Source organism: Ambystoma mexicanum, chromosome 6q (assembly GCF_040938575.1).
Source record: "Ambystoma mexicanum isolate Mex_15411 chromosome 6q, UKY_AmexF1_1, whole genome shotgun sequence".
NCBI lineage: Eukaryota > Metazoa > Chordata > Amphibia > Caudata > Ambystomatidae > Ambystoma > Ambystoma mexicanum.
The window spans coordinates 1,188,785,024-1,188,812,423 of record NC_090937.1 but is presented as its reverse complement, the minus strand read 5'-3'; the positions used below and the strand labels follow the sequence as shown (position 1 = coordinate 1,188,812,423).

Sequence of the window (27,400 nt, the reverse complement as noted above, 5' to 3'; positions counted from 1 at the left end):
CCAAAAGACATGTAGCCAATAATGTCTGGAGGGTCCTAACATGTAACTATGCAATATTTGGTGCAGATTGGTGAAACGGTGTGGAATGATATAAGGAACAACGTTTTGCCAAGCCACAAACCCACAAACACATTTTGACTTTTTCTGAAATACGGGAAATGGTGTGGTGTGTCCAAATGTCATGTACCCAGTACTCTCCGCAGGGTCCTAACAGGTAACTATCCAATATTTGGGGCAGTTTGGTGAAACGATGTGGAACTGTATAAGGAACAACCCTTCACTAAGCCACAAACCCAGCCACAAACCCACACATTTTCACTTTTATAAATATAGAGAATGTTTCTTCTCTTTCTGCCAGCTTACCGGCCATCCAGTTTTGGCTGCCTGCTAACTGTCTCCATCTTAACCCTAGTAAGACTGAGTTATTACTCTTTCCTGATTCTCCTAGTTCCCCTTTAATTATACAAAAGGAGGGATATAAAGAATGTGCCTCAACCTATAGTAAGAATAGAAAACCTCAACAGTAATGGACCTATACCCAAACTGCACTGTTCAAAATATATAAATCGATTTTATTGTACATAGCACACACATATAACACTGTTTTAAAGTGCTAAAATTAATGTATAAAACTCCACAGTAGTACAACCATTTATACAATGTGTAAATGTTGATCAATTTCATTTTAAACAAGGGCTTTTTTTTATAATGAAATCGATCAATATTTACACATTGAAGTGACTGTAATTCATTCCTGATTGAGATATGGAGATCTTTTCCACTATTGACTTGTTGTGTATAGATGTTTGTATTATTGTGGAGTTGTATACATTTATTTTAGTGTTTTAATACAGTATTATATGTGTGATATGTACAATGAAATTGATTTATATATTTTAAACAGTACAGTTTGAATAGAGGTCCATTAGTGTTGAGGTCTTCTGTTGTTGCTATAGCGAGGCACATTCTTTATATCCCTCCTTTTGTATAATTAATGTTGACTACCCACGAGATAGGAGGGTTGTTATTCCCCCACATGGGATAGGTCTTTGTGAGATTAGTGCATCTCCTAGTTCCCCACCATTCCCTTATCTCTATTGCTTTCCCTGCATCTCTTATGCTGCTCGAAACCTTGGTGTAATCTTGGATTCTTCTCTCTCTCTCGCTTGTTTTCCTTACACATTTATGCTGCCGCTAAGTCTTGTCATTTTCACTTCTTCTATACCCAGAAAGTTAGTCAATTTCTTTCCTTTCAAGCTACCAAGCTTTTTATTTCTGCTCTAATCTTCTCCCGACCAGACTATTGTTCTGCTCATCTTCTTGTTCTCCCTGCTAAACAAATGGTACAAATGAAAATTGAATTAAAAAAAATAACTTAACACCTGGCCAAACTCAGCAGAACTTTACACACGTGCACCCCATAATGCCAATACCCAACTTGAATTTGCCCCAGTCAGCACAACAGAAGTCTTGAAAATGATCACAAGCCTTAAGCCCTCCAGATGTCAAGGTGACGTCTGCCTGGCCTTGATCATTAAATACTGCGCTGCCGAATTTACCCCATTCATCACAACCTTAATCAATGCCTCATTCGAAACAACCACAGTTCCAACCAACCTCAAAGATGCATGGGCCCTCCCCTTTCTTAAGAAACCTACATTAGACCCCAACATTCCCACAAACTACCGGTCTATTACAACAGTACCTTTCCTGCTCAAAATACTGGACAGAACAGCTTATCTGCAAATCCAAAACCACTTGGAATCTAACAAATTCCTAGGCCTTCACCAATCAGGCTTCTGTCCAGGGCATGGCACTGAATCAGGCCTTCTGTATTTAAAAATACAAATGGACGAGTTCAAAGATAACAGCAACCTAGCGCTCCTCCTCCTGATGGACCTCTCAGCACCTTTTGATTTAGTCAATCACAACGTACTTTGCAAACACCTCTCCTCGGAGGGCCACTTTTCAACCAAAGCTATACTTTGGACACAGTTCTTCCTGACTTACCGAACCACAAGGGTCTTCTCACTTGGGTATCACCTACACCAACTATGCAGATGATACCCAAATCCTCATCACTAAATATAATCTACCAAACCATCCAGGCTGGAAGGCCCAGCATGGCCTTTGCTTAAATGATTAAAAAAACACAATCTATTCCTCATAGGCTCACAAAACCATCTAAACAAACTCTCTGACACCTTCAAATCTTTTGTTATTGATGGGATTATGATCAACGTCTCCAAGGAAGTAAAAACCCTGGGTATTTACCTTGACTCAACACTCACATTAACCAGACAAGTCAACGCCCTGGCCTCGGCGGCAACTTACACTTCAAGACTTATCAATGCCTGTAGACCTTTCCTGTCATCTGACAGCTGCATTACACTTGCTAGAGCTCCCATCTTATCCAGAATAGACTACTGTAACACTCTCTATGCTCTAACATCCGCAATATCAAAACCTCAGGTGATCCAAAACAATGCTCTAAGAGAAGATCTCCACATCCCAAAAAACAAACACATCACCATGGCGAGACGTAATGCCCACTGGTTGCCGGTCCACGAACAAATCTTGTTCAAAACTCTTTCCTTGACAAACAAATGTCTGTCCAACTCAGCCCCTAAGTACATATCCAACAAATTCACAAAAAAACAATCCAATTGACCCACTCGCTCTGCCCACTCACACCTACTCACCATACCCAGATTCAAACGACAGAAAGCAGAGGTTCGTAGCTTCCCAGTGATAACTGCCCAACACTGGAAAGCTCTTCCATCACCACTAAGATCTAAATCCTCTTATTGGTCCTTCCGCAAAAGCTTGAAAACCTGGTTATTCTCTCAAGAGCTGCTAAAGTAGCTCCCTCTTACAATCAACCTGAAATGCCTACTATGACTAATACGATTAACCGTGTGAATTACTTTGAAATTTTAACATAATTCTTAACAATATATATCACTAAGAATCACTACGTATGTATGTATGTACTTTATGCTGTATTGTCAAAAAAAACGAGCACCAAGATGCCTCAGGGGTGGGAGCGCTTCACAAATGTCAAAATAAATTAAATAAATAAATAAACATCTTGCCTACTCTCCATTGCATTTATCATTCTGCTATCCACTTACTGTTTGATCTCCCTCCTCGTGACTCTGCACATTCTGCTCTGGCTTTTTTGCACTGGCTATTCTTTGCATCTCATCTGCTATTTCACTTGTGTTGTATTGCTTTTATATATCACTCGGTGGCTTAGCCCATCCTAATCTCTCTGCTTTGATTTCATTTTGTTCTCCGCCCCGTACTCTCCGATCACAGTCTTGGTCCCTTTTTACTGTACCTTGTGTGCCCAATCACGTTTTTGTTCTTTATCTTTTCTTGCCCCAAAATATTGGAATGCACTTACTATCCATTCTCTTTCTTCATTCCCCAACTTTTGTTCTCACTCGAAGAACAATGTAATAGCTAACTCTCTCTCTTACTTTGGGTCATATTTATTATATATTCTTAAAATGTTACTTTTTGTTCAGTGCCTTTTGTTCAGTGCTTTGGTGAAAGCTCTTAATAAATGCACATGAATAAGTAATGTACCACCAACAGTAGATGTTAAGGATAATGAAAGACACAGAGGATTTCTGTGCCAAATCAAGTATTATAAAGCAGTCTGAGCCCATCATAAGGCGCAGAACTCTTGGATGACATTAACATGCTGTCAATGTGCTTAATGGGCATACGACAGGAGTCCCAATATTGATCAGCCTGGTTGTTGGATCAGGGCTAATGAATACAATCTCACATTTTAAATGGCTTCCACACTTAAGGAGTCTCCTTAATCACACTGTGAGTCAATCAGCAGCCATTCATAACAATTACCACTCATTGTGTCCTCCCCAACACCTCTTGCTTCCAACTGAGGGATTGTACAAATCTAAGTAGAAAAAATCACGCCCCCACTTTCCTTATTAACTATGTTTCCTACCCTTTGGTCAATGGTCTGCAACTTGCAATTGTCCAGATGCTTTTGACTAGAAGACCCATGATTCCTCAGCATTGACTATGGTGACTAGGGGTGATGGGAGTTGTTGACCAAAACATCTGGTGAGTCAGAATTTGCAGACCCCTGCTCTACGCATTTTATGGCTTCTTGTCTTTCCCTTATTCCCCACTTCCCGTTTCACTTTTAACCTCTGTATAGGTCCAGCACTTGTTACCCCAGGCATAGGCTCAATACATGCTCCGGACAAACCTTAGTGCCTGGTCACCGTTAAAGTAGTGAATGGTACAATATAAGTGACTATTCCATTACATTACAATAAGGAAAGATAAAAAGGCGGGTTAATTCAGACAATTCCTGGAAGGGTTCAGCCTCCGGAGAGATCCTGCCTCCCACAGCACTACAGCCATATGCCTAGCAGCTCTCATGGCCTTCTAGGCACCCTGTCCAGAGCATTGCTCCCAGACAGAAGAGCGGCACTTCAAACACCATTCTCATTTAAGATTGACTGTTGTTTCCGTCACGCATCATGCCTATAGCACTGGGATGTTCATGGCCTAGCGAGTGAGTGAGAGGGTATTTATTCTCCTTTCTCCTGCACATGGTTTCAACAGTCCCACACCAATTTTGACACTGACACCCAGGCATATCAAAGGCGTTAAACCTGACCACCTATCAGGGTTTACATTTCTGGGAGCTGGAAGATGTCATTTAAAGAATAAAGGGTTATAAATAAAAGACACACGGTTATTCCTTGCATCTTATTTTGGAAATTTGATGTGCAGCACACTATTTATTAGCTTCCCCTGAGATAGGTAGTGCTTAATGGCTGATGCTATATATATCTTCTGCTCAACAAATCTTCATTTTGATCCCTGCCCCTGAGCCAAAGATATACTCTCATTTACTTTAAGGAGTCAATATGTTGCATATCAGCTTCCCCCTAAGAAATGCTAATTGTGGGCAACCTGCCTGTCAAGGAACTTACTGGATCCTCAAGACAAATGTAAACCTTCTTAGCCATCAGGTGTTCCTGATTTCCCTCTAGAGTGATTGATTGCACAGACCAACTATGTGGACCTCTCGTAGAAGCATTTACATTTTTTAACGCGTACACTGGTGATCTGAATACTTAGTGTGACACCCTGGTTGCACTTTTTTGTTACACTTCTTGACAGATTGGGGTACCTGGAATTCTAAGAAGTAAACAATAAGTGTGACTAAGTCTGAATTTGTTAGTTAGGTTTAAAAAGTAGTTTGTTGTAACACTTGTGTAATTAATTTGTGTGGTTAATTTGGGAATACAACGTGCAGTAATCGGGACGGGAGGATAGCTCAAGTGCAATGTGCTCAACTAGGAAGCAACGACGATGCAACGCAATACAGGTTCGATCCCCGGGTCTGCTCCTAGAAACCTCTGGGTATTAAGTATGTTATAAATAACCAATTAAAATTACAATAAATGCCGACAAATCGGCACACTAATGTTCACTTATTTATTCGAATTTTCTCTAGTCTCATTTCATAGGAAGCAATCAGGATCTACTTGCTATCAAAAAATGTATTGTTTACAAACAAGTTGAGTGATCACCTTGGAATAGTGATAGCCTTGTTTAAGAATGACACGTTTGCACATTACAGCATGCTGCACTCTTCTCAGTGCACAGTCAGACTGACCTGAAACTATGTCAATAATGTTTCGTTCAGAGTGCCATTCAAAACAACCCTTATTCTGCAATGTTGCTGAAACTCTAAATCCGTTCAGTCCATGGATGCTTGTTGAGAAGCCTCATACTTTGAAGACGTGCTGCTTCAAAATCTTCCATTTTCAAAATAGCCACCAAGGTTTCTGCTCTAACGTGATCGCCTGCATAGCAGGGAAATTCAAATCTGCAAAGGAACGATGATTCCTCTCAGCTGGGAGGAAAGTGTCCCTAAGTGTCCCTAATTCTTTTCAATAATAATCATTCTTGCCAGTTTGCGGATCCTTCCCAGCAGCATGAACCTGTTGGAGGAAGGCCCTCACAGCCTCATGGCATCACACCTTATCAAAGAGCCTCCCTGGGGAACTGTCTTAGTAGGGTAGGACCAATGGAAATAGTGAACAAAATGGGGGCATGAACATCCTCGGCTCTCACCAAACACCTTTGCAGATGACCTTAGCTAACCTACCCTAGCAGAAAGAACAAACACCTCTGTCAGCGGATGAAAACCCCAAGATCACTTCTCCCTGGCAGTGAATGCTCTGCACTGGCCCCCTCTGAGGAAAAGAATGGCTTCAAGGTTCTGTATATCATCCAGTGGAAGCCCCTCACATACCAGACCTTGCATTTAAAAGTACTGCTGATGCTGAGAGTTCAGATTCACTGTTGAAAAACAGTTATCCTCTATCCCTTTTAGGGAATGGAACCTTGGTTTCTGATGTATCAGCTCAGGCATCACAACTTTTAGGAACACTCTACCTACGATGAATATAAAGTCTGAAACCAGTCACCTCAAGTTTAGAATGCTAAAAGTACACTTCTTCAAATAGGCCTATCCGGGACCCTACATCTGAGTTTCAGCATTTTCCTCCCACCCTGTACAGGGCTATATGCACTTATTGACTAGTAATTCTTCACTTGTCATTCCTTCTCTTATTCCTTATTCAGCACTTCTCCTTTAACTTTGCTGCCTCCTCTTATATAATCTGATTTCCCCAAGAACTGTATTTATTGCCCCTTCCCTTGTGTCGGGGCCCCCTCTTCCCGTGGGGGTACCACAAAGCATTCTGTGCAGCGCAACTGGCACCTTACAAACTGGAAATAAATATGTAAAACAAAATCTGACATGCCACATCCTCTTCCTGGCTGTTCACAAAAACAGGTGTTCACCCAATATGCACTATTTGCATGGAAGGTGTACTGTACTAATGTGTTGTATAGATTGATTGAACCTCTCTGTCTGGCTGTTAGTCTGTGGTTGGTAACCTGATGGCAATTATACTTCAATCCCAACGTGTCTTCAAAAGGTGGACCAAAATCTATATTTTAAAAAGGGAAAGGATCAAACACTTTGGTTGTAACCAGACCATGAAGCCAAACCACACCAGCATGCCTCTTTACAGGACTAAGACAATGTTACTACATCGCTCCCTCCTCAAGGAGCTGCACTGGCTACCCCTACAAGCATACTTCCTGCATCACCTACAAAGCAGTCACAATTGAAACATCACTCTATGTGGCCTAGAAGCTCATTATCTCTGGTGATGCTAGTGCAGCATCAGAAGCCACAACATCAGCTGACTGCAAGAGAGAAAAAACAGGAAAAATGCCTTTTCCTTCTATACACACTGCTTTTAACACAGATAAGCCTGCCCCACACCCTATACCTCAGAAAGGATCTGAAGACTCTACTTTTCAAAGATTACTTCACCAATCATTGATCACTGCATTCAACTATATGTGCCCCCCTCGTTTGCTCCTTCTGACCATCCCAGCTCGTCCTCTAACCCTTTACCCTACTTGTAACGTTTGGGTATGTTCTGTTTGTACAGAGCGGCATTACTTCCAAAGTTGATTCACGCTTGCCCTTACATAAACACACTCTTTAGATATACATAAATGCATATAGTTCCTTTAAATATACTGTGACCAGTTTTAAAGATGAGGGCGGCCCGCTAAGAGAACTAAAATGTTACATTTTTGAAAAAGATATCAATGGCAAGCAATAGTGTATCAAATACTTTCAAAAACAGGAGATCTGTTGTGAAATCTAGGAAGATAACATTTATTTGGACAGGTACTGGGAATATTTTAAATAAACCAGCACTTTTTTGTGAAGAGGTCTAATTTTGACATTATCCAAGTAAAAATTGCTGAGTTAAATCTCCCCATCAGGTTTCGAATTAAAACAATCCTGGGCATACATAAAGGTATGAACGTTGAGCAGCTCAGCATTAGACACTGAAGTTGTCATGGCAAGCAGGTTTTCTTCCAGAATAATTAAGGGTAATTCTCAGGGATTTCTGTTTCAGGCGTATCCATCGGCAATCTGGTTAGTGCATCCACCTTGCCATTATTTCTGCCTGGATGGTATGTTATGACAACATAGCAATCAGTGAAAAAGAACATCCTTCGTAAGTTGATCTGTTAAAGCTCCAGCTTCACTGAGACTTGACTTGGCCTTGGTGGACTGCTCAAACTGCTCGCACCCATTTCTGTATTTACAGAATAGAGGAGTGAAACAGAGTTGCCCAGGGATGAGGGATAAAAGGACACAAGTAAGAGAGAGAGAGAGAGAGAGAGAGAGAGAGACAGAAAGAGAGAGAGAGAGATAGAGAGAGAGAGAGAGAGAGAGAGAGAGAGAGAGAGAGTGAGAGAGAGAGAGACAGAGAGAGAGAGAGAGCTAGAGTTAGAGAGAGTGTATATAAAATGCATGTGAGGCATTGAAGGTTTGTCATTAAAATAGGTATGCCTAATCCCACCGCTTATGTATCCATGAACAGTTCATTTTGTAATAAGGGGGTAGTGTGGCCCTCTTTGTTTTAGAAGGGGGGCCTAAGTCATGAGGGAGTCTAATATAATAACAACAGGGATTTAAGCTACCCCACCTATTTGACTCTGGCCTGGAATGGATTCAACACACTTTGTACAAATCCCTATTGGTGATCTGTGCATCAGAGAACACCCAGATTACTTTCCATACAACAACACTTTTATTCATGTTACTATAAAAAATAAAAAATAAAAATAGCGTTACAGAGCTATCATCCGAAACCTTTTGTTGCCCTTAATTACTGGGTAGTAATACACTGTTCAAGGCTTATCACATCAACCTCATACAATGGAAAATTGCATACAGTTTATGCAGTGTGGGTTAGTACATCTGGTGACTTTTAAATGCGGTATGATTGTCTTCACATTTCTCTAGTCGACACTTAGTGGTGTTTCTGGCACCCTGTAGGTGGCTGGTGTTCAGGTGCCGTCTCCAGGACAAATGTAGGGGACTTGGTGGTGTCCGCGATGTATCACAGTGGTGGGACATCTAAAGGTAAGGAGGTACAAATTCAAACTGGGTGTGTCTCTTCAGGGACCAAGGTGCCTGAAATAATGTGCTGAGTTGTATCCTACCTGAGGCATTTCTTTGCAGTGTCACAGGTGGTGAAGAAAACTGTGCGAGTTCTTCACTCCTATTATGCACTTTTTGTTGATTTTGGTCCTGTGTATCTAGGATGGGGTCCGCAGCTAGGTAACTGTGGGACGAGATAATGAATATCTAGTGAGCTGTTTAATTAAAAACATGTCTGTGCACCTACACAGTGCAAGTGCCGCCCTATCTAGTTGTGGTATGTACTGATGGTCAGTACATAGAGTGGGCTATGGTGCAGTGCTAGGAGCCAACTATTAACTAGGTGCCCTGTGCATTGGTTGTATATCTGCGCCGGGGCGGGTGAGGCGGATGTGAAGGATATTCACCCTGCTTCATAATGAGCTTAGTGTGCTCTATGACCTGCTGTGAATAAGCGTGGTCGGCGTGTATACAGAGGAGTATCTACACGGTTGCCTCTGTGCAGTCAGATATAAAAGTGTGGGTATCTATGAAGGTACTTAAAGTGGTAGACGGAATCTAGTGATTTATCTAAACCGGCGTGTTTGCTGTGTGCGTCGTAAGCCAACTAAGGTGGCAGTGTCTCGCTTACCTCTTTGCTCCGCTACAGCTCGCCGTAGGAATGGCGCCGTCTGTAGCTTTGCGCATGCGTGTGTCTTTTGTATGCGCTTCAGTCGAGGAGACGCTTCTAGGACTAGTGCGCGCATGTGTGCTAGATTAGTGTCTGCTGGCGGAGGAGTGTAAGGAATAGTGTCTCAACTCGAGGCATGGCAACGTGTGTATTACGGGACGCTGTGTGTAACGTCATGGCGCTGAGTAGAGGACATTGTTTACTCAATCCCATTTTTGTTCGTGACACTGTGTTTAATGGATCGCTGTCATGTGTGTCCATTGTCATGCAGTGCGTTGTATTCACATTGTATCATAGTGCACGAACACATTGTTACAGATGACAAACACATTGTGGCAGATTGTGTTAGAAAACGGTGTCAGCACCAACACCTTTGTATATGTCTATTTAATAAAATCTGGCAGACGCCTTGTGCTATTTAGTTATTAAAACTAACACATCATTGCACGACTTACATCTATGATTATTAGTCATGTCGTGTTAGCATTTGGCATAGTTGAATATTTTGGTAAATCTTGGCTGGCCAATCAAAACTGCTGAACCTCTCTGAGAGATAAGGCCTCACAATCAAAACCCCAGAATCTCTAGGTATGTTGGTGGCCCAATACAAGCCCCAGCTCACTCCTCAGTCACAAAAGGATGCCACACTCAGTTACAGCAGTGTTAGCAGGCGTTAAAAAACCAACCCGCAAAGGGACCTAGGAGCTAATTACGGCACCATACTTTACAGTGCCGTAATTAGCGCCTTCCCCAGTCCCATTGAGCCCTATGGGGCAAAAATGGGAATGGGAAAGGGCCATGGCGGCATGGGGAATTACCGCCCCGCCAACCTCGGAATGGGGCGGTAATTCCCCATTCCGCCATGGCGGAGTCGGTAAGTTACCAGCATGGACCATGGTGCTATTAGCACCATGGTCCAACGCCTGGGTCGTAATGAGGGCCTCTGACAAGAAATTTCACATATGTTTATGTAATGCAAGGTGGACTACTTAGTACTCTAGCCACAAAAGATAGCATGTGTGTTGGATATTCCATTATAGCCACTAAATATTATTTCCTCCCACCAACAATTCTATGCATGTCTCTTTGCCGGTATTCTAGCCTGTATCAAAACAATGGCTTGCCCAGTTACAGCTCCTCCATGTATTGGTATTGTTTATTTGCATGTTATCTCCTGGCTCAGAACAATTCTACAATTTTATCTTCTCTACCACTTTGCTCTTGCAGCTGTTTCACCACAATGGCATGCTCAGTTACAGTAACTGAATGAAATCTCCTGCCTCCAAACCACTCACATTTTCTCTTTGCTAGTATTCTCTCCCATCAAAAAAAGATGGCACACTCCGTTACAGTCAATGGGCCTCATTACGACCCAGGCGGTAAGTTACCGCCTGGGCCGTGACTTTACCACCATGGCGTAAACTACGTTTACGCCATGGTGGTTGGCGGACTTACCGCCCCATTCCGACCTTGGCGGGGCGGTAAGTCCCCAATCCCCATTTACCCTTCCCCATTCCCATTTTTGCCCCATAGGGCATAATGGGAGTGGGGAAGGCGTTAATTACGCCACCGTAAATTACGGTGGCGTAATTAACTCCATGGTCCCTTAGCGCCATGGATTTTAACACCTGCTAAAAGCAGGTGTTAAATCCGCCATGGCGCTAAGGGACCTCGTACTCAGGCGGTAAGGGTCGGCGCTTTTTACGCTGCCGTAAACCCCTTACCGCCTGGGTCGTAATGAGGCCCAATGTAAACTTCAGCCTGACTACAACCTGTGCTGGGACTTTTTCACTCTCCCCACTACGTCATTAACACAAATGTCACGTCTGTATATCATGTAAGGTTGCCACTGGGATTCTCTCCTTCCTATTAGTCAGAAAAAGGGGGCCTATTATTTTTCACTTGTACACCTCCCCCCACTAATTCCTATGTAATATGTCAACCCCCCCTATTAAATCCTATTTCAATGTTCTACCCCTCTACTAAACCTTATTTCAATTTTCGAACTCTCTCTCAACTAAATCTTATTATTTTTTTCTATTTCTTACTCAACCAGTCTAGCAACCACTTGCATCTGCCACTGCCTACACGCCTGATCCCGACCCACAACTGTGCATGAGTTATTTATAAGTTTTCAGGCTGCACTCACCTGAATCAATTTGCTTCGAACCTCGAAGAAAGTTGCGTAAAAAGTTAAATTCAGCCATACTGACAGAAATACGGGTTCGGAACATGGCCACATTTAAAATTAGACATAATGCTGCATGTGGGACAAGTTTAAAGTCTTTTTGGATGTAGATTTTAAAATGTCCCCAAAGCAAAGTATCTGCTTCCGTGGGTAGAAATTGCAACAAAGTGGTGGTCTTGATTTCTATTCACTTTTCGAGCCACGCATTCAATGTTTGCTACCAGAAAATGATTAGGAAAAGTTTACATATGCATTCACTGTGCCTGGCTTCTGTACTCAGCTTATCCATCGGAAGGGGTACCTAGAGGTAGAATTAAATAAGCATTTGGCAAATAATTTTGCTTTTTAAGCACAATAGAAACATAAATACATTGAAGTGAAAAATCCCCCAACGTATGGCTGATATATAGTAAAGTGCTTTACCAATAACTAAGCCCAGATTTTCCTTCAGGTTCGATTTGTCATCACAGGCTATGCCTGCAAACTTGCAAATAGTTAGCAGTCAAACTTGGCAACAGTAGTTGCTGTTCCCACCAACAGGATGTGGCTGCAGCTCTTTATCTGAGTTAGTCATTCAGTGACTGATCAGATTTACGCCCAACTGACTCTTGCAAAAGAACGGTGCTGCAGAGGGCTGCCTGGTAAAAGCTACCCTCTATATGGTCGCTCTTTCACTCCCCCATTCTCCTCGTCCATTTCGGGGGGTTCCCCCCACACTCTCTGTCCCGGTGTGCAAATCTCCCCCTGCCTTTCCCTGCTCCACTCACCTCACTGGCCTCTCCGTCCTTCTTAGATTCCGGTCTCCAGTCCGTAGGTCTGAAGCACGCCTCACTGTGTGTTTGTCTATGTTCGACTTGCAGTCTTGAGACTACAATCAGAATGGTTGCTATCAGACTTTTCATGCAAAGTGTATTTTTCCCGTCGGCGCATAGTCCTTTTTGCAGTACAAAATTACTTTTCCCGGACTTTGCACAGCAGAAATACACTTTGCACGGTTCCATGAATCGGGATTTGGTCGGCAGTGCAAAGTTACTTTTCATCGGTGCAAATTCACTTTGAACCAGGCAAATATTCCATGAATCGGGCCCTGTGTATTATTAGTACGCTTCTTAATGAGCTTAGAGCTGAACCTTCCTTCCTAAGATTCAAACATCTTAACAAAACCTGGCTTACCGCCCAAGACATCTAGCTTTGGGTTCTTTGCCTAACTTGTACATAGCCGTACCCATGTATATACAATCTGTTTGTCCTTCACTGCTATTAGTATACCTGTTAATTCTGTATTATACCTGTAAACTTTGTAATTATCGTTCTATTCTGTCTTACTTATGTTGTAACTAAGTGATGCGCCCGGTTGCCCCTGGGCCTGGTGCGCTATACAAATAAATAAAATACAAATACAAATACAAATATGTGCCCATCTTTTCATCGTCCAGTTGACACTTACGAGCGTGTCAGATGCCTTGTTTTTACCCACTCTTTTCTCATTTTCAAACACAAATCTCTCTTTCATTGGTGCAATACATGACTTGCAGCATAGAAGTCACTCCCTGAAATCAAAGAATAGTATGAAATTGCCCTCTTGCTGCTAAATGTTGACAACAATCATCGGTGGCAAACTGTGAAGGGTTCCTAGACAAAAGGTTTTTTTACATACAACCCTACAACAGAGTGACTTGGTGTCACCATGTTACATGGACATTGCATGTTAGGTCCTGGGCTTTCATTTAACTAACTGGCACATTAGGAAAGTGTCCATCTTTGTAAACTTCACAAGTTGAACTCAGCACATAGGAGCAGTAGAGTGTAAAAGTATAGCAAAGCACTGTAAAATTGAAGACTCGGTGATGTTGAATCCTCTATTCACCCTAATATACATCTCATTCCTGATTATTGCACATTATTCTTTTGTTTGCCATTGTACACACCTTAGATATTATGTGACAAATGTGCCTGATGATGTTCTGCTCTCATTAGTAATCTAATCATCAAGTGCAACATTTGAATTTGATCAATTGTTAATCACCCTCTCCATTTGCATTTTTCAGCTATTGAAGATGAGTTTGACTTTGCACTGGGAAAACAAACGCCGGCTTTTCTAAAAAAGTGTGTTTGCTACATCCGAAAAATTTCTAATCTTGACCGGTATGTTAAAATTCCAGAGATGGAAAGATACATGGATGTTGTTGTTTTGAGTGGCAAAGTGACCCGGGATCCAGATGCCCTGGAGAAACTGATCAAACTCAGAGACGAATTCATCCCCACCATTGTAGCATCCTCCAACCTCAGAGTCTATACGTCTGTCACCCATTGTGATATGAAGCTCGGGTACTCCCAAGAAGTCGAAAATCATTACGTTGAAGGCCTTGGCAAACAGTTCTATGAAGACATGATTGATATAATCCAAGCAACTGTGCAACAGAATTTCGACACGGAAACAGATCCGCTTTATGATGAAGTTTTGCAGCACTTGTCCTTATGCAAAACATACTCTTCCTTCTACGAATATAGATGTGAATCCCTCAACCTGGTCCAAAAATATATTCTACCGAGCAAATCAGGACACATAAACCCTCTCGTCGTTTATGGTGGGCCATGCACTGGAAAAACGCTTTTATTAGCAGAAGTTGCAAAGAAGGTGAGAGATTATTCTAATATGCAGATCTGAGTAATACGCATTGTTTTAGGTTTTTAAGCTTGTATTTGTTGTATTTTGTTCAGAGCATTCAAAAGGCCCAGACCTAGCCTGAGGACAATTAGCAAGGGGAAGATAAAAGGAACGGGAAGTGAGAAATAGAAGCTACAAACACAGAGAGGGAGGGAAGCGGGGGCGAGGGGGGGAGTTGAAGTGTTTTGTGATAGCATGGGTGCATGCCAGTCCTGTTGGGTGGACCATGGTTTTGCAAAAGGGAGGTAGCAGATATGTCATAAAATGTTGCAATTAATAGGTTGTTTTTCCAAGGCAAATTTGAGTGTTGTTATGTTACCATTGGCATAGTCTCCAGGCGTTCACGTGGTTCTGTGAGAGCGTGGGTTGGGTAGGTAAGTGAGAGATGAGGGAGTAGGATTGAGGTTGTGCTTTTCTATGTGTGCTTGTAGAACCAAGAGGAACTGGTGTCTAGTTCAGGTCTGGTTTGAAGGTGTGTTTGAATTGTGCACACTGGGTCTTTTCTGTCCGAGTGGGTAGCGTCCAGTGATTGGGTGTTTGTTGGTGGCAGTTAGTTTCATGGTCGATGTGTGGATTGTGTGTTTCAGTGGGTATTAGACTGATCCAAGGATCGTGTGAGGCAAGTGTGCAGTATTCTAGAGAGGATTCACAAGAGGAGAGTTAGTAGTTGGTGGCTTTCAGTCCCCATTGGTATCAGCAGTGACCATTTTGTGCGGGTCATTGAGAGTTGAATACTCATGTTTTCAGTCATTTTCTAAAGGTGAGGTCTTCTGGTGCCCTAATTTGCTTTGACATTGTATTCCATAGATTAGCAATTAGACGTGAGAATGCGGTTCCTCCAAGTTCCCTTTTTTTGTATTGTTTCATTGCGAATTTGGAGGTCATCGCTTGATCTTAGTTCCCTTCCTAGATGGTAGCAGGTGATCTTAGCCTGGAGGAATTTGGCTCTTTGTCTGTGTAATGATTTGTGAGAAATGCAGAGGGCTTTGAATTGAACTTGTTTTTTTTTACTGGGAGCCAATGTAGGCCTCACATTGCTGGTGTGATGTGGTCTCTTCTGTTTAGTCTCAGGAGTATCCTTTCTGCAGTGTTTTGAATGCTTTGAAGTTTTCCAGTGAGCCGTGCTGGCATTCCAAAGTAGAGGGTGTTTGCATAGTAGATTCTTGATAGTACTAGAGAGATTACTACAAGGGTTCTATGTGGGAAGGAGAAGTATGCGAGCATTCCTATAAGTATTCTCGGGAGGTAGAAGCATTTCTTGGAATAGCATTGACTTGTGGTTCGAGTGAGAGTTCATTGTCCATGAGTATTCCCAAGTGGTTTACCATGTTCGATGCCTCCAGTTGGGTTTTCATGCCAGCTGGCCAGTTCATTTGTGAGTCGAGGGAGAGATCACATTTCCGTTTAGGTCAGGTTTAATTTGAGGTTGTTCATTGTCATCCAGCTGTATATGTTGGTGAGAAAATTGTTGAGGGTGTTGATTGGATCTTGTGTTGTGGCTATCTTGACAATGAGTTGTGTTGTGTCTGTGTAGTTGTAGGCGGTCAGTCCGTGGTTTTGAATTATTTTCATCAAGGGTGCCATGTAGATGTTGAAGATTAGAAGGGAGAGGCTGGAGTCTTGTGGCACTCCACAAGAGATGTTTTTGGTGTTTGAGGTAAAAGGTGGTAGGTATATTCTTTCTGTTTGATTTGTGAGTAAGTTGGTTTTAGCCATTTTAAGGTGGAGTCTTTTACACAGCATTCCTCCAGTCTTTCCATTAGTGATGTGTGTTTGATTGTCCGAACGCTGCTATGTCTAGTAGTTTGAGGGCAGATTGAGTGCTGTTGTCTGCATTTATTTTTAAATTGTCCCACATGGATATGAGTGCTGATTCTGTTCCTCTCGTGGGTCTAAAACCGACTTGCGAGTGGTCAAGTATTCCATTTGTTTCTACATAGCTAAGTAGAATTTAGTAGACAAGTTTCTCCAGTATTGTTGCCGGTTGGGGAAGGTTGGATAAAGCTCTGTAATTACTGGGGTCTTCCAAATTTCCCATGTCGTTTTTTAACAGTGGCTTGATATAAGTCGATTTGAATGATTTCGGTACTATTTCTGTGTTTAGCAATAGGTTCATCAGACGCCGGAAGTATATTGCTGAGGTGCTTGGGTTGACGACTTCTTTGTAGATGCCCAGGGGGCAACGGTCGCTTGGAGATCCAGCAAGGTTGGTGTCCTTTATTAGTGTGGAGAAAACATCTTCGTCTATTGGTTCAAATTGGATGAGTGTTGCTGTGGTTGGTGGGTTTCCAGTTGGTAGTGGTTCCATGGTTGTGTTTGTACCTGCGTCGCTTGCTACAATGGTCTTTTAGATTGTTTCAATTTTAGTTCTAAGATGTTCTAGTGATGTTGTCACATAGTGCTTGTGATGGGGTGATGCCTTTGTTGCAGGATGTAAGGTTTTTGATCTCTTTGATTATTCTGAAGAGTTCCTTTTGTGGATTTGGTGCCAATTGGATTCTCGTGGGGTAGTACTTCTTTTTGCTTTGAGGACTGCCGATTTGTATATTCTGAGTTGTCTTTGGTATTTTATTTTGTCTGGTTGATTGCAATGGTTTCTCCATATTATTTCCAGTTTGTGGTTTATTTTTTGGAGTTCGCTCAGCTCTTCAGTGAACTGCCTTGCAGCCATCTTTTTTTGCTGTGGCTTTGAAACGTTTTACTTGGTCTAGGGCCTCAGTGATCCAAGTGTTAAGTATTTTTTCAGCTGAGTCCAGGTTCACTCTGTGGATGAACACAGCACAGATTTTTTGTAATGCAGTACTTACTCCACTCACTCTCTTCAGCTCTCTATTATGTACATGGACACAGTTGGCAAGTTGAGGTTGCACCACGAGTCAACCAAAACTAAAAAAGTACAGTAATTGTAGTGGACCAGAAAAGACAGTGAATGGGAGCGAGAGGCAGGAAGAGAGACAGGGCATGGAAAAGTGGGCTATAGACAATACACCTGTTATGTGTATGTCCCTCTGCTAGCTGTAATGTGTGGCTCATTGTAGCAAATATTAATTTATGTTGACAGTCTCTGTTTACTCAATATAAACTATAGGGGACACTAGAGGTAGCAAGAAAGAGGATATTCCCTGGCCATTAACACAGCAAATACATACTGTATAGTACCTCTTTCTAATCAGTCAAGGGCTTGGGATTTCTCATGTACAATACATTCAACCAAATATGTACCTTGCATAGAGTTCTGTCTCTAGTCACAAATTAGGAAGTAGTCACATATTAATCAGTACTAGACTCCTTCTTATGTATCAAAAACATACGCACATTTTATTTAAATAACCAACTTCTTTTTTAAAAACTTTAAAGTGACTTGTGCACCCCATAAAGTAACATTGTGCAACACATACAGTTATTATTCCTGTTTAGCTAGGTATCACCTGTTGTTACAGTGTTTCTTTCATATAAGTTTCTAACTGTACCTCTGGCATCTCTGGTTCTGCTTGATTGTATCAAGCAAAATGACCCCTTCCCATTAAAAAAAAATCAGTAATGACCAAATAAACGTACAGACCGATCTTCCGTGTCTGAATTACCTGTGCAAGGATCAGATCGACGACAGAGACTTGATGTAAAACTCAGTCTGCAAAAATGTCAGTCGGGTCGTCTCTGCTTCTTCTCCAGTCAATACTCACATTTTCAAGCTGAAGTCATTCCTCAATCCCAAGCAGCATCACTCAGTATGTAATTCTAGGAAACAAATTATTATCATTATTATTATTATTATTATTATTATTATTATTACAATTGCAGCGTTACTGTGAAAATTACAGAATACTGTCAAGCTGCCCTCTTTTTCCTGAAGTCCCTACTTTTAACTAAAAATGAGGCTAATGGTTCGCAAAACTCCATGTAAAAATTGAAATATAGAAGAGGCAGGATCGACCCCTGGGGCACCCATCACATGACATGAAGAGAGGACATTGGGAGGATGTTATCGATGTGAGCTTTGTACACCGAGATAGAAACAATGAAACGTATTTGAAGACATTCCTTATATCGTCCATCCACCGGGATTGAGTGGACAGAAAACTCTCATGACCAATCATCAAAAGGACTCCACTAACCATCAAAAAAGAGCATCATCCACCACCTGAAGTCTAGCCATCACGGCACTAGGATATGTCCTAAATCCAGATTTGAAAACATGTAATAAGTCTTGGTTGCCCACATGTGTGATCAGCCCCTACCCATTCAATAGTTATTTCATAAAATGGCACATGAGTAATTGGATGAAATTTGCTCAATTCAAATGGGTCCTTTTTTTTAACAAAGGCATAATCCATATCATTTAGCCCTGTCAAGGGAGCACCACACCTCAAGCCCGGTCAGCAGCAGTGAGCCGGATCGGGAGAAACAACCAGGTACAGTTTTTTCAACACAGCACTGAGCAAAGCGCCAGTCCAACCTTCTGAGATGAGGGTTCGGCTTAACTGATTTATGAGCACAGGGAAAGACCTCCCTCACTGTTGACAGTGAAGTCATACCACCACACATTATTGGTCTACATTCAATGAGTGGGCCCATGAACACATTGGATTCAGTCGGCTGGTGCACTATTCAGAAACAATGTGTCGGTCACCAGAGATTCTGTGAGTGTGTGGTTGGTTAAGGTTGGTAAACCCCTAATATAATGCCACATACAAACAGTGATCGAGAGGTACAACATCCCAATCTCCCCGTCTGACTCCCCAGACCCGGTGGTGCTCACCAGGCCGACCACTTCACTGCCTAAATGTCAGTGGTAGTTCTGTAGCAAATCCTGCAGTGAGAACAGATTTATGAGCACAGAGATAGCTCTTTCATAAGATTCCCACAATCACAGCAGTTTCTGTTCTAGGCTTCAGTCTAAACAATGAAAATTACAATGATGGAGTTGCACATACTGTGCTCTTTACATCCAATGCACAACATCCGTAATCTGTAAGAAACCAAACACTGACGAGACTGGCGAAGCCTCAGCGGTTAATGGACGACCATGCTATCTAGGGGCGCTAACACTTACAAATGCTAGCTGTGTGGATGTGAACTCTTAGAAAAGCATGCTTGCAACTTAATAACCTTGTTACCAATATATGCGATCCAAAATGGTGGCAACGATGTTCAGCCTAAGGTGGTCTTTACACTGGCACACATTCTGAGCGGTTCAATGTAAAAATAAAAACACATTGGGATCCCAAAAATAAATAAAAAATAAGCACTGATTCATGTATACACTTCTTGAATGACTAGTGGTTGAAGAAATACTACTTTGGTTCACACTTTTGAAAGTGGGAGATCTGCAATAGTTTGATCATATTTGTGAACCACATTGGATTGCATTTTAAGAAACAGCTGTCAGTGTAGATCCCTTAACTGGACAGTACACATATCTCAAGTTTAACAAATGCTTTGATGGCTTTGCCCACTACCAGAGTAAATGTCTAAGCACATTATTTTTCCACAAGGGTGAGGAGTTTTTATGGTGTCAAGTCAATCATATTTGGGGCACCCAGGAGTTAACCTACTTCCATGAGCTTGGCGGCTCTGCCGGAGCATATTCTTAGAGATGCTAGCTCCATGGGCATCTCTCACCATATGGCAATGAGTTATCTGCGATGAGATATCTGGTGGAAACCAATTACCTTACCTCCCCTTCTGCTCGTAAGTCTACCATCTACTGTAGCAGACGAGACCCACCCTCATACTGCAGCGTGTAGAATAATTGTTGTTAACACACAGTCACCCTTTAAACTTCACCTAGAGAGTGTGTCCCTTTTAGAGACAGAAAACCCTGAGCTTCTCTGTTGCATAGAATCAAGGCCTGCTGATAACCTCAATCTCGTAACTAACAAAAATGATACCAGCTGCTTTTAACATTATAGCTTTGAATCACACTTAAAACAAATAATAGACATGCGCATCAGAAGATGCCATGACTTCCGTGCCCTACTAATTTCAACAGATCTGTCTTGGAAACAGCTTTCAATCTTAATGTGCAGTCTCAGCAATAAAACCTTCAATCACTTATTAAACCCCTGGTTACATGATTGCACCTTTCATCCTCGACTATTAAGAGATAACTTTGCCAGGGGACTTCAGTAGTTTGCTAGATCACCCTCACAACACCCATCAGCAGTGTTTCTTTGCTTCCCCGACTGCAGTGGAGTTGTATGCCCTATTCACTTTTTGTCCCCATGGAGGTGGTCATATGCTACCTATGCCATTCACCAATGATCTCACCAAGATAGCAGTCTAAGTCACTCCCCTGACCTAGATCTTGGTCTCGCCTTTGACGGTCCCCGACTTTCAGCAATTGGACTCCCCTGAGGTTTCACAGAGCAGTGTAAGGTGAACACAAATGGTCAGTCCCAGACTGCTGACACATGCACCATCCAGGAAGAAGAGAAAATGCAAGCTGCTGCGTTAAGATGCTCTGCATTTGACATTGTCATTCATCTAGCAAGGCCTCTTTTGAGACTCCCACTGATTGTTTTGAAAGCATTCTGCATAATTCATAAAAATATGAACAGTTATGCACCACCTTTCATAGCCAATCAATGGCAATGTTATGTCCAACTCGTCATTCCTTAAATTGCTTCCTGCTGAAGTTGTTCACCGTGAAATTGTCGACAGAGGGGGTGGGGGGAGGGATGGGCATACTGCTCCCATTTAGGTGGCCTAGAATGAACTGACCTGCTGCTCAAACTCTAATCTATTTCTTCCTGCATTGTTTAGAAGAAGAAATTAATATAAGTCATCTATGAGTTCTGCCTACACACAAAAACATGGATATTAACACTAAGATGCCTGGGTTGGGAAACATGTTGTGCTTTATAAGCACCAGTGGACATAGCGGGTAATCCCCTTAAATGACAAGTGCCCACATCATATGAATTACTATGTATTCCTATCTAATAACAGTTGTTCATGTCACATGCGAGCTTTTGCCATTACATGACAGATACGTCATGGGTCTGCTATTGCCTTCAAAGGAAAGATAATCACATCATATGGCATGTATTACCACCACATGGCAAGTGACCCCCCCCCCCCCCGTTGACAGTGATTTCATATGGCCAGGTACTCGCATTGTATGCCAATTATTGCAATCCAGTACATTAGGTGTTCATGAAAGGTATTACTATCACTTGGCTAGTACTAACATTGTATGCCAGTTATTGTTATTAAAGCCACCCTACTCCCTTGGTTTGCCAATTATTATCATCATTTGTCCAGGTACTGACATCATGTACAAGGAACGGCCATGAATTTCCATATACAAATGTCATAGGTATTGCCATCACTTGGACAGGTACTCACATTGATTACCATGTGACACCTCAAAGGGCAGGTACTCACCACATTTGCCAGGTATTGCCATCATATACCAGGTACTCACATCATATGCCATTTACAGGCCTGGCATCAAATATCAGATGTCCCCTGAAAAAAACGGGGCAGATTTAAAAAATGCTAAATGCAGACGCCCATCGCAAGGCATTGAATGTGATGCCTTGTGCAATGTGTGGGGCATTTCCTCTTTATTAAATTGTGGCAAGCGTGCAGGATTGGTGACTCGGAGTCAAAGGTATGCACATGTGGAAAGGTCCGCTGATGAGCATGGCATCAGAATATTCAATTGCCCAATTACCAGACACATTGTCCGGATGATTTGTAACGTAAATTGGGAAGCACACTTCTCTGCGTCCTTTTGGGAAATGATCAAATCAAGACCAACACTCTGTGTGCTTTTGACAATAATAAAGGTGAGCATGTAATATGGCACAGCCATATATTTCTTTAGTTAAACGATCAGACATGCAGCGTGAACTCTTAAAGCATCCAGAGACACGTAAACTCTAGTGACAACTGTTACAATTCTTCATTAACTCCCTTTGGAAGAGCCTTGCTTCCTGACCTGTAGTCTATTTAGTCCTCCCCATGGCCCCTCCCACACTCAACCCTAAAGCAAGCCAAATTACAATTACTTTCAAGACCAATGGTCTACATTCACCTTTGGCAGTTAGCTCCAAAGTCTGGATCTGGCATGGGCCACAAATAGTTCAGCTGAATCAGAAGCCTATTTAGAAATAACACATTTCTTCTTTGAATCACCCTTGTAAAGATTTGAAATACCAACACGCATTTTAGTGATAGAAAATATGTATTAACCAGTTAAAACTTTTATGTTACGGATTAAGCCAAGCTTAGGGTCTCCAGGATATTTTCCATTGAATTGTTTAGAGTTTTCGTGTGTTTTGCAATGAAAAGAACTGCATGCCTTGCAATCTAGTCAGGGTGTCTCTTTCAACCTTGAATTATGAGAATAGTTAAATTAGCACCAGTGGGTGAACTGTAAATTGCAGGGTTCTGACAAAGCCTTAACCAATGCTGGGGAAGAAAAGGAGGAGAAAATAACAAATATTTATATAAAAGACGTGCCCCTTGTAACTGAGACACAGAAATGGATCGTACCTTTGACAGCAGTGTGCAAGGCCTGTAAGGTTCTGCTAGATCCAGATGGGAATTAGAGATTCTGGTTCTTAGCGATGCTGTTTCCAATGGAGGCAAGGGTTAGCCAGAGGGGGTCCCTGCATCTCACATTGAAGTCTTTATGTATAAAGCTGAATGTATGTATGTGTGTGTGTGTATCTTTATCTGGGAATACAAATCCACACTGTTGAACACACGTCTACCAAATTTTGCATGGATTCCTCTTTTGTCTGGGGAAGATCGTAGTCTGTTTGGAAGCAAAAATGTTATATGCAAAAAAATGTGTATGTGTGTATGTATGTTTGTCCGGCTATACAAATCCACACCGTTGAACCCACTGCTACCACATTTTGCATGGATTCCTCATTTGGCTGGGGTAAGGTTGAAGTCTATGTTTGGATGCAAAAAATTTACCCTGTGGACACCCTCATTCACTGATGCTCAACCCGATTCACTACAGTAGGTACTAGAAGGAGGCAAAATTTGGAAAAGTGTCTGAAGCAAAATTTTCAATATGTTGGTTATTCCTTAAAAATGTGTTACTACTGTATACAGTTGGAACTGTTTACTAAAGCAGTTTTAAAGGGAATAAAACAAAGAATTTTAGATTTCTATTTATTACGGCACTCCAAATATGGGAAATGCAAGGTTACAGTTTACTTAGGTTCATTCACGAGAAGAGAGCACAATCAATCAATCTTTCTTGTACATTTTCTAAAATGTGCAGAAGCACTTTAGTGTCTGAAACATGTCACACAAAAAACAAACATGACTTGGACGAGCTCCATCTGATGCAAAGCGAAAATCAAAATCAAGAACTTCTGAAACACAACAACAAACAGCAGCACGGGGCGTGGCTTGGAAGCCATGTGAAAAGACGTGCCTGTACGGGGGCTCCCGCTGATCCGTACATTATCCGACTGATACCGCGCAAGGACCGCTGCGATTTGGCGAAGATTGGGATGACTGTGTACATGAAGTTCGGCTGCACGCGAGGATACATTTTTACACGGGCTCGCATTGCGTACGTGTACTTAGGAGCCGAGTGAAGCGCTGGTGGCGAGACCTCGACGGACGACAAAATGGCCGCCGCCGCTTGACGAGGGGACAAAGGAGCGGTGGACCGGGACCACAGCATACGTGCGCCCTCTCGGCGTTACGAAGGGGGCAGCGCGACCTGGCCCATCTGGGGGGAGCGCCGGACAACAGCGGTGCCTGAGATTGTTGGGCGAGCTGTGACTTTCAAACTGAGTTGTGGTGTATGGGCATAGTGCCTCCCTGCCTTGGACCTGAGCGCGGCCAGAAGGACGCTCCTGACTGGAGATATGTCGAACAAGCCTTTAAGAGCGAAGAATAAACAGCCCACGCTCGACGAATACGCCAAGACACCGCCCGGCCCGGAAGGAGCCAAGAGCAAGGATAAGGCTCAGACCAAGGAGATGGCCGCTGGTGGTGCGAACCAGGAGGTCCTCGCGGCGATCGCGGACCTGAAGGCGACGTGGGAGACCAAGCTCCAACTTGCTGTGGCCGAATTGAAAACTGCGATGGAACTACAGGTTGGGGCGGTGCAGGAAGACGTGAACCTCCTGAGGCAGGATGTGCGAGCCCTGGCTGAGCGCACGGAATCTCTGGAAAAGGAGATGGGCCCTACTGTGGCGGACTGCACTGCACATAAGCGCGATATCCATGCCCTGGTGCAGCGGGTGGGCAACTTGGAAAGTAGGGCTGAAGAGGCGGAAGGACGTGCCCGGAGAAACAACGTTCGCATCGTGGGGTTTATTGAGAACTTGCTGCTGCAGGAGATCACTGGGGGAGCCCTGTCGCAGGGGTTTGCGGTGGAGAGGGCGCACAGGGCCTTGATCAGGAGACCACCGCCGGGGAACCCGCCTAGGCCTGTGATTGCCAAGATCCTCAATTATCGGGATCGGGAAAGGATCCTTGAACACTTTCGTAAGGGGGGCACCATACGGCGAGGAGAGGCGACCATTACTGCTTACCCCGATTACACCTTGCAAGTGCAGCGCAGTCGCATGAACTTTGGGGCGGTTAAGAGGCGATTGCGGGCAGCTGGGTACAAGTATATGTTGCTCTACCCGGCCAGACTGAAGGTTTTCTTCAAGACTAAGATGCTGTTCTTTGACACTCCGGAGGAGGCCATGGAGTGGCTCGATGCACAAAACTGTCCTCGGGAGCCAGATGAGCGGACGGCGGACGGAACGGGAAGAGATAAGTGACGCTGCGGGCCCAGTTGGGCTATGAACATTGGGACTGGAATATAGTCTTTGTGACTTTGTTGTGGAAGTGCATGCGTTGGGAGTTTGGAACACGGTCCGTGTGCGCGGATACGGATACGAGGGAGAGGAGCCTCCAGGGGCTGTTCTTTGTACCCCAGTTTGAATTTAGGTTAGTCACTGTGTGTGGGGTGACACCCTGTCGGGTTCTCTACTTGGGCTCCAGAGAGAACCGAACACGGGGATGCCTGAGATCCAGGGATGGAGCTGGGCAGTTGGTTGGGTTAGGGGGGTGGGGTGTGTTAGTTTTTGTATGAGCCTGGGAGAGAAACTGGAAATAGGGGTCTTTGAGGTGGGGGGGAGGCGAGCAGACCAGGGAGGGAGGAGGGAGCTACTGATACATCATGGGGGACCTTAGGATACTAACGTGGAACGTTAGAGGGCTTAACAGCTACCTTAAGCGTAACAAGGTCATGTTGTACCTAAAAAGGCAAAAGATAGATGTCGCCTTGTTACAGGAGACGCATCTGACAAGGGATAAACTGGAACTGGTGGGGAGGAAGTGGAGAGGGACAGTAGTGGGATCTACATTTTCGGCCTATGCTAGAGGTGTGCTGGTTTGGATTGCACCACATGTCCCGTTTAAGCTACTTGGGGAGGTTGTGGAGTCTGATGGGAGGCTGGTCATGGTAAGGGGGCTTGTGGAAAATAAAGTAGTGTGTATTATAAATACTTTTGCTCCCAACCAGGACACGGCGACGTACTTTAGGACGCTGATCACTAGACTTGGTGAAGGGATGGGGGGTCCGGTGATTTGGGGTGGGGACTTTAATTGTGTACTAAACCCCAGGGAGGACAGGTCGGATGACAGGGTGGTCAGGCCCAGCCCGGCGGCTAGGGTACTGCAGACGCTGCTGGTAGACCTTGGCCTGGCAGACGTGTGGAGGACGAGACACCCTGGCGTGAGGCAATATTCGCATTATTCGGCCCCGCACCAGCTACACACAAGGCTGGATTACTTTTTCGCCACTCCGGACGTTGTCGCGGAGTGCGACCAGATAGACTACAGGGCGAGAGTCCTTTCGGACCACTCGCCCCTGGTCATGCGATGGCAGCTTTGTCCCCCACGTGCGCGAATTCCAACATGGCGCCTTAGGGCGGAAGCGCCCAAGGATCCAGTCTTCAGGGAGGACATGAGGGAGGAGATAGTTGCTTACTTTGAGGCGAATACAGGTAGTGTCAAGTCGGCTGGTACTTTGTGGGAGGCCTTTAAGGTTGTAATGAGGGGGTTGCCATTGCGAAGTCCAAGGGATTAATGGGTGGAGTCCTGGCTGATCTGCGTAAGGCCGAGATTGAGTTGGAGAAAGAGCTGGGGGAGGGTGGGATTGATACGGAGGCGGTCACTAATCTGCAGCAGAGGTGCGCAGAACACTGGGACAGGCTCTGTAACCTGAATTACAGGAAGTACATGGAGAGGTTGCATGCGGGTGGGGACAAGACGGGCAGGCTTCTTGCTTGGCTGTATAAGAGCGAGACCCCGAGATCCCCGATCCGATCAGTTATCACTGAAAAGGGCGTGGAGGAGGACACCCAGGAAGGGGTGAACGGGGCATTCGCGGATTATTATCAAGCATTATATGAGGATCGAGAAGGGGGAAGCCGGGAGGAGATAGAGGTAGTACTTGAAGACATAGGCCTGCCCAGGATAAGTGACGAAGAGCGAGAGGAGATGGATGCTCCGATCACTCTGGAGGAGCTGCAGGAGATTGTGCGGCAGCTGCCCACTTGCAAGGCCCCAGGAGCGGATGGGTTCCCCAGTGAATTTTATAAAGCGTATGGAGAGGAGGTGCTCCCACCCATGCTGGAGATGCTTAATGAAGCGTTCGAGGTGGGGCGGCTGCCGGAATCGCTCAGGGAGGCGATTATAGTACCGCTCCCCAAACCCAATAAACCGGGACATGATTGTGGCTCCTACCGGCCCCTATCGATGCTGAACCAGGATAGCAAGATCCTAACAGCTGTCCTGGCGGCCAGAATGCGGAGGGTGATAGGCAAACTGATCCATCCTGACCAG

General features: G+C 43.7%; 1 protein-coding gene across 2 annotated transcripts in view; it reads left to right on the top strand.

Moving 5' to 3' along the window:
- Positions 1–27,400, top strand: part of NWD2 (NACHT and WD repeat domain containing 2) — a 935,261-nt gene that overhangs the window by 892,530 nt on the left and 15,331 nt on the right. For both annotated transcript variants that reach the window (XM_069631827.1, XM_069631828.1), the window contains one exon: positions 13,953–14,542. In XM_069631827.1, the coding sequence (XP_069487928.1) occupies positions 13,953–14,542 (590 nt within the window). The remainder of the gene's footprint in view (positions 1–13,952; positions 14,543–27,400) is intronic.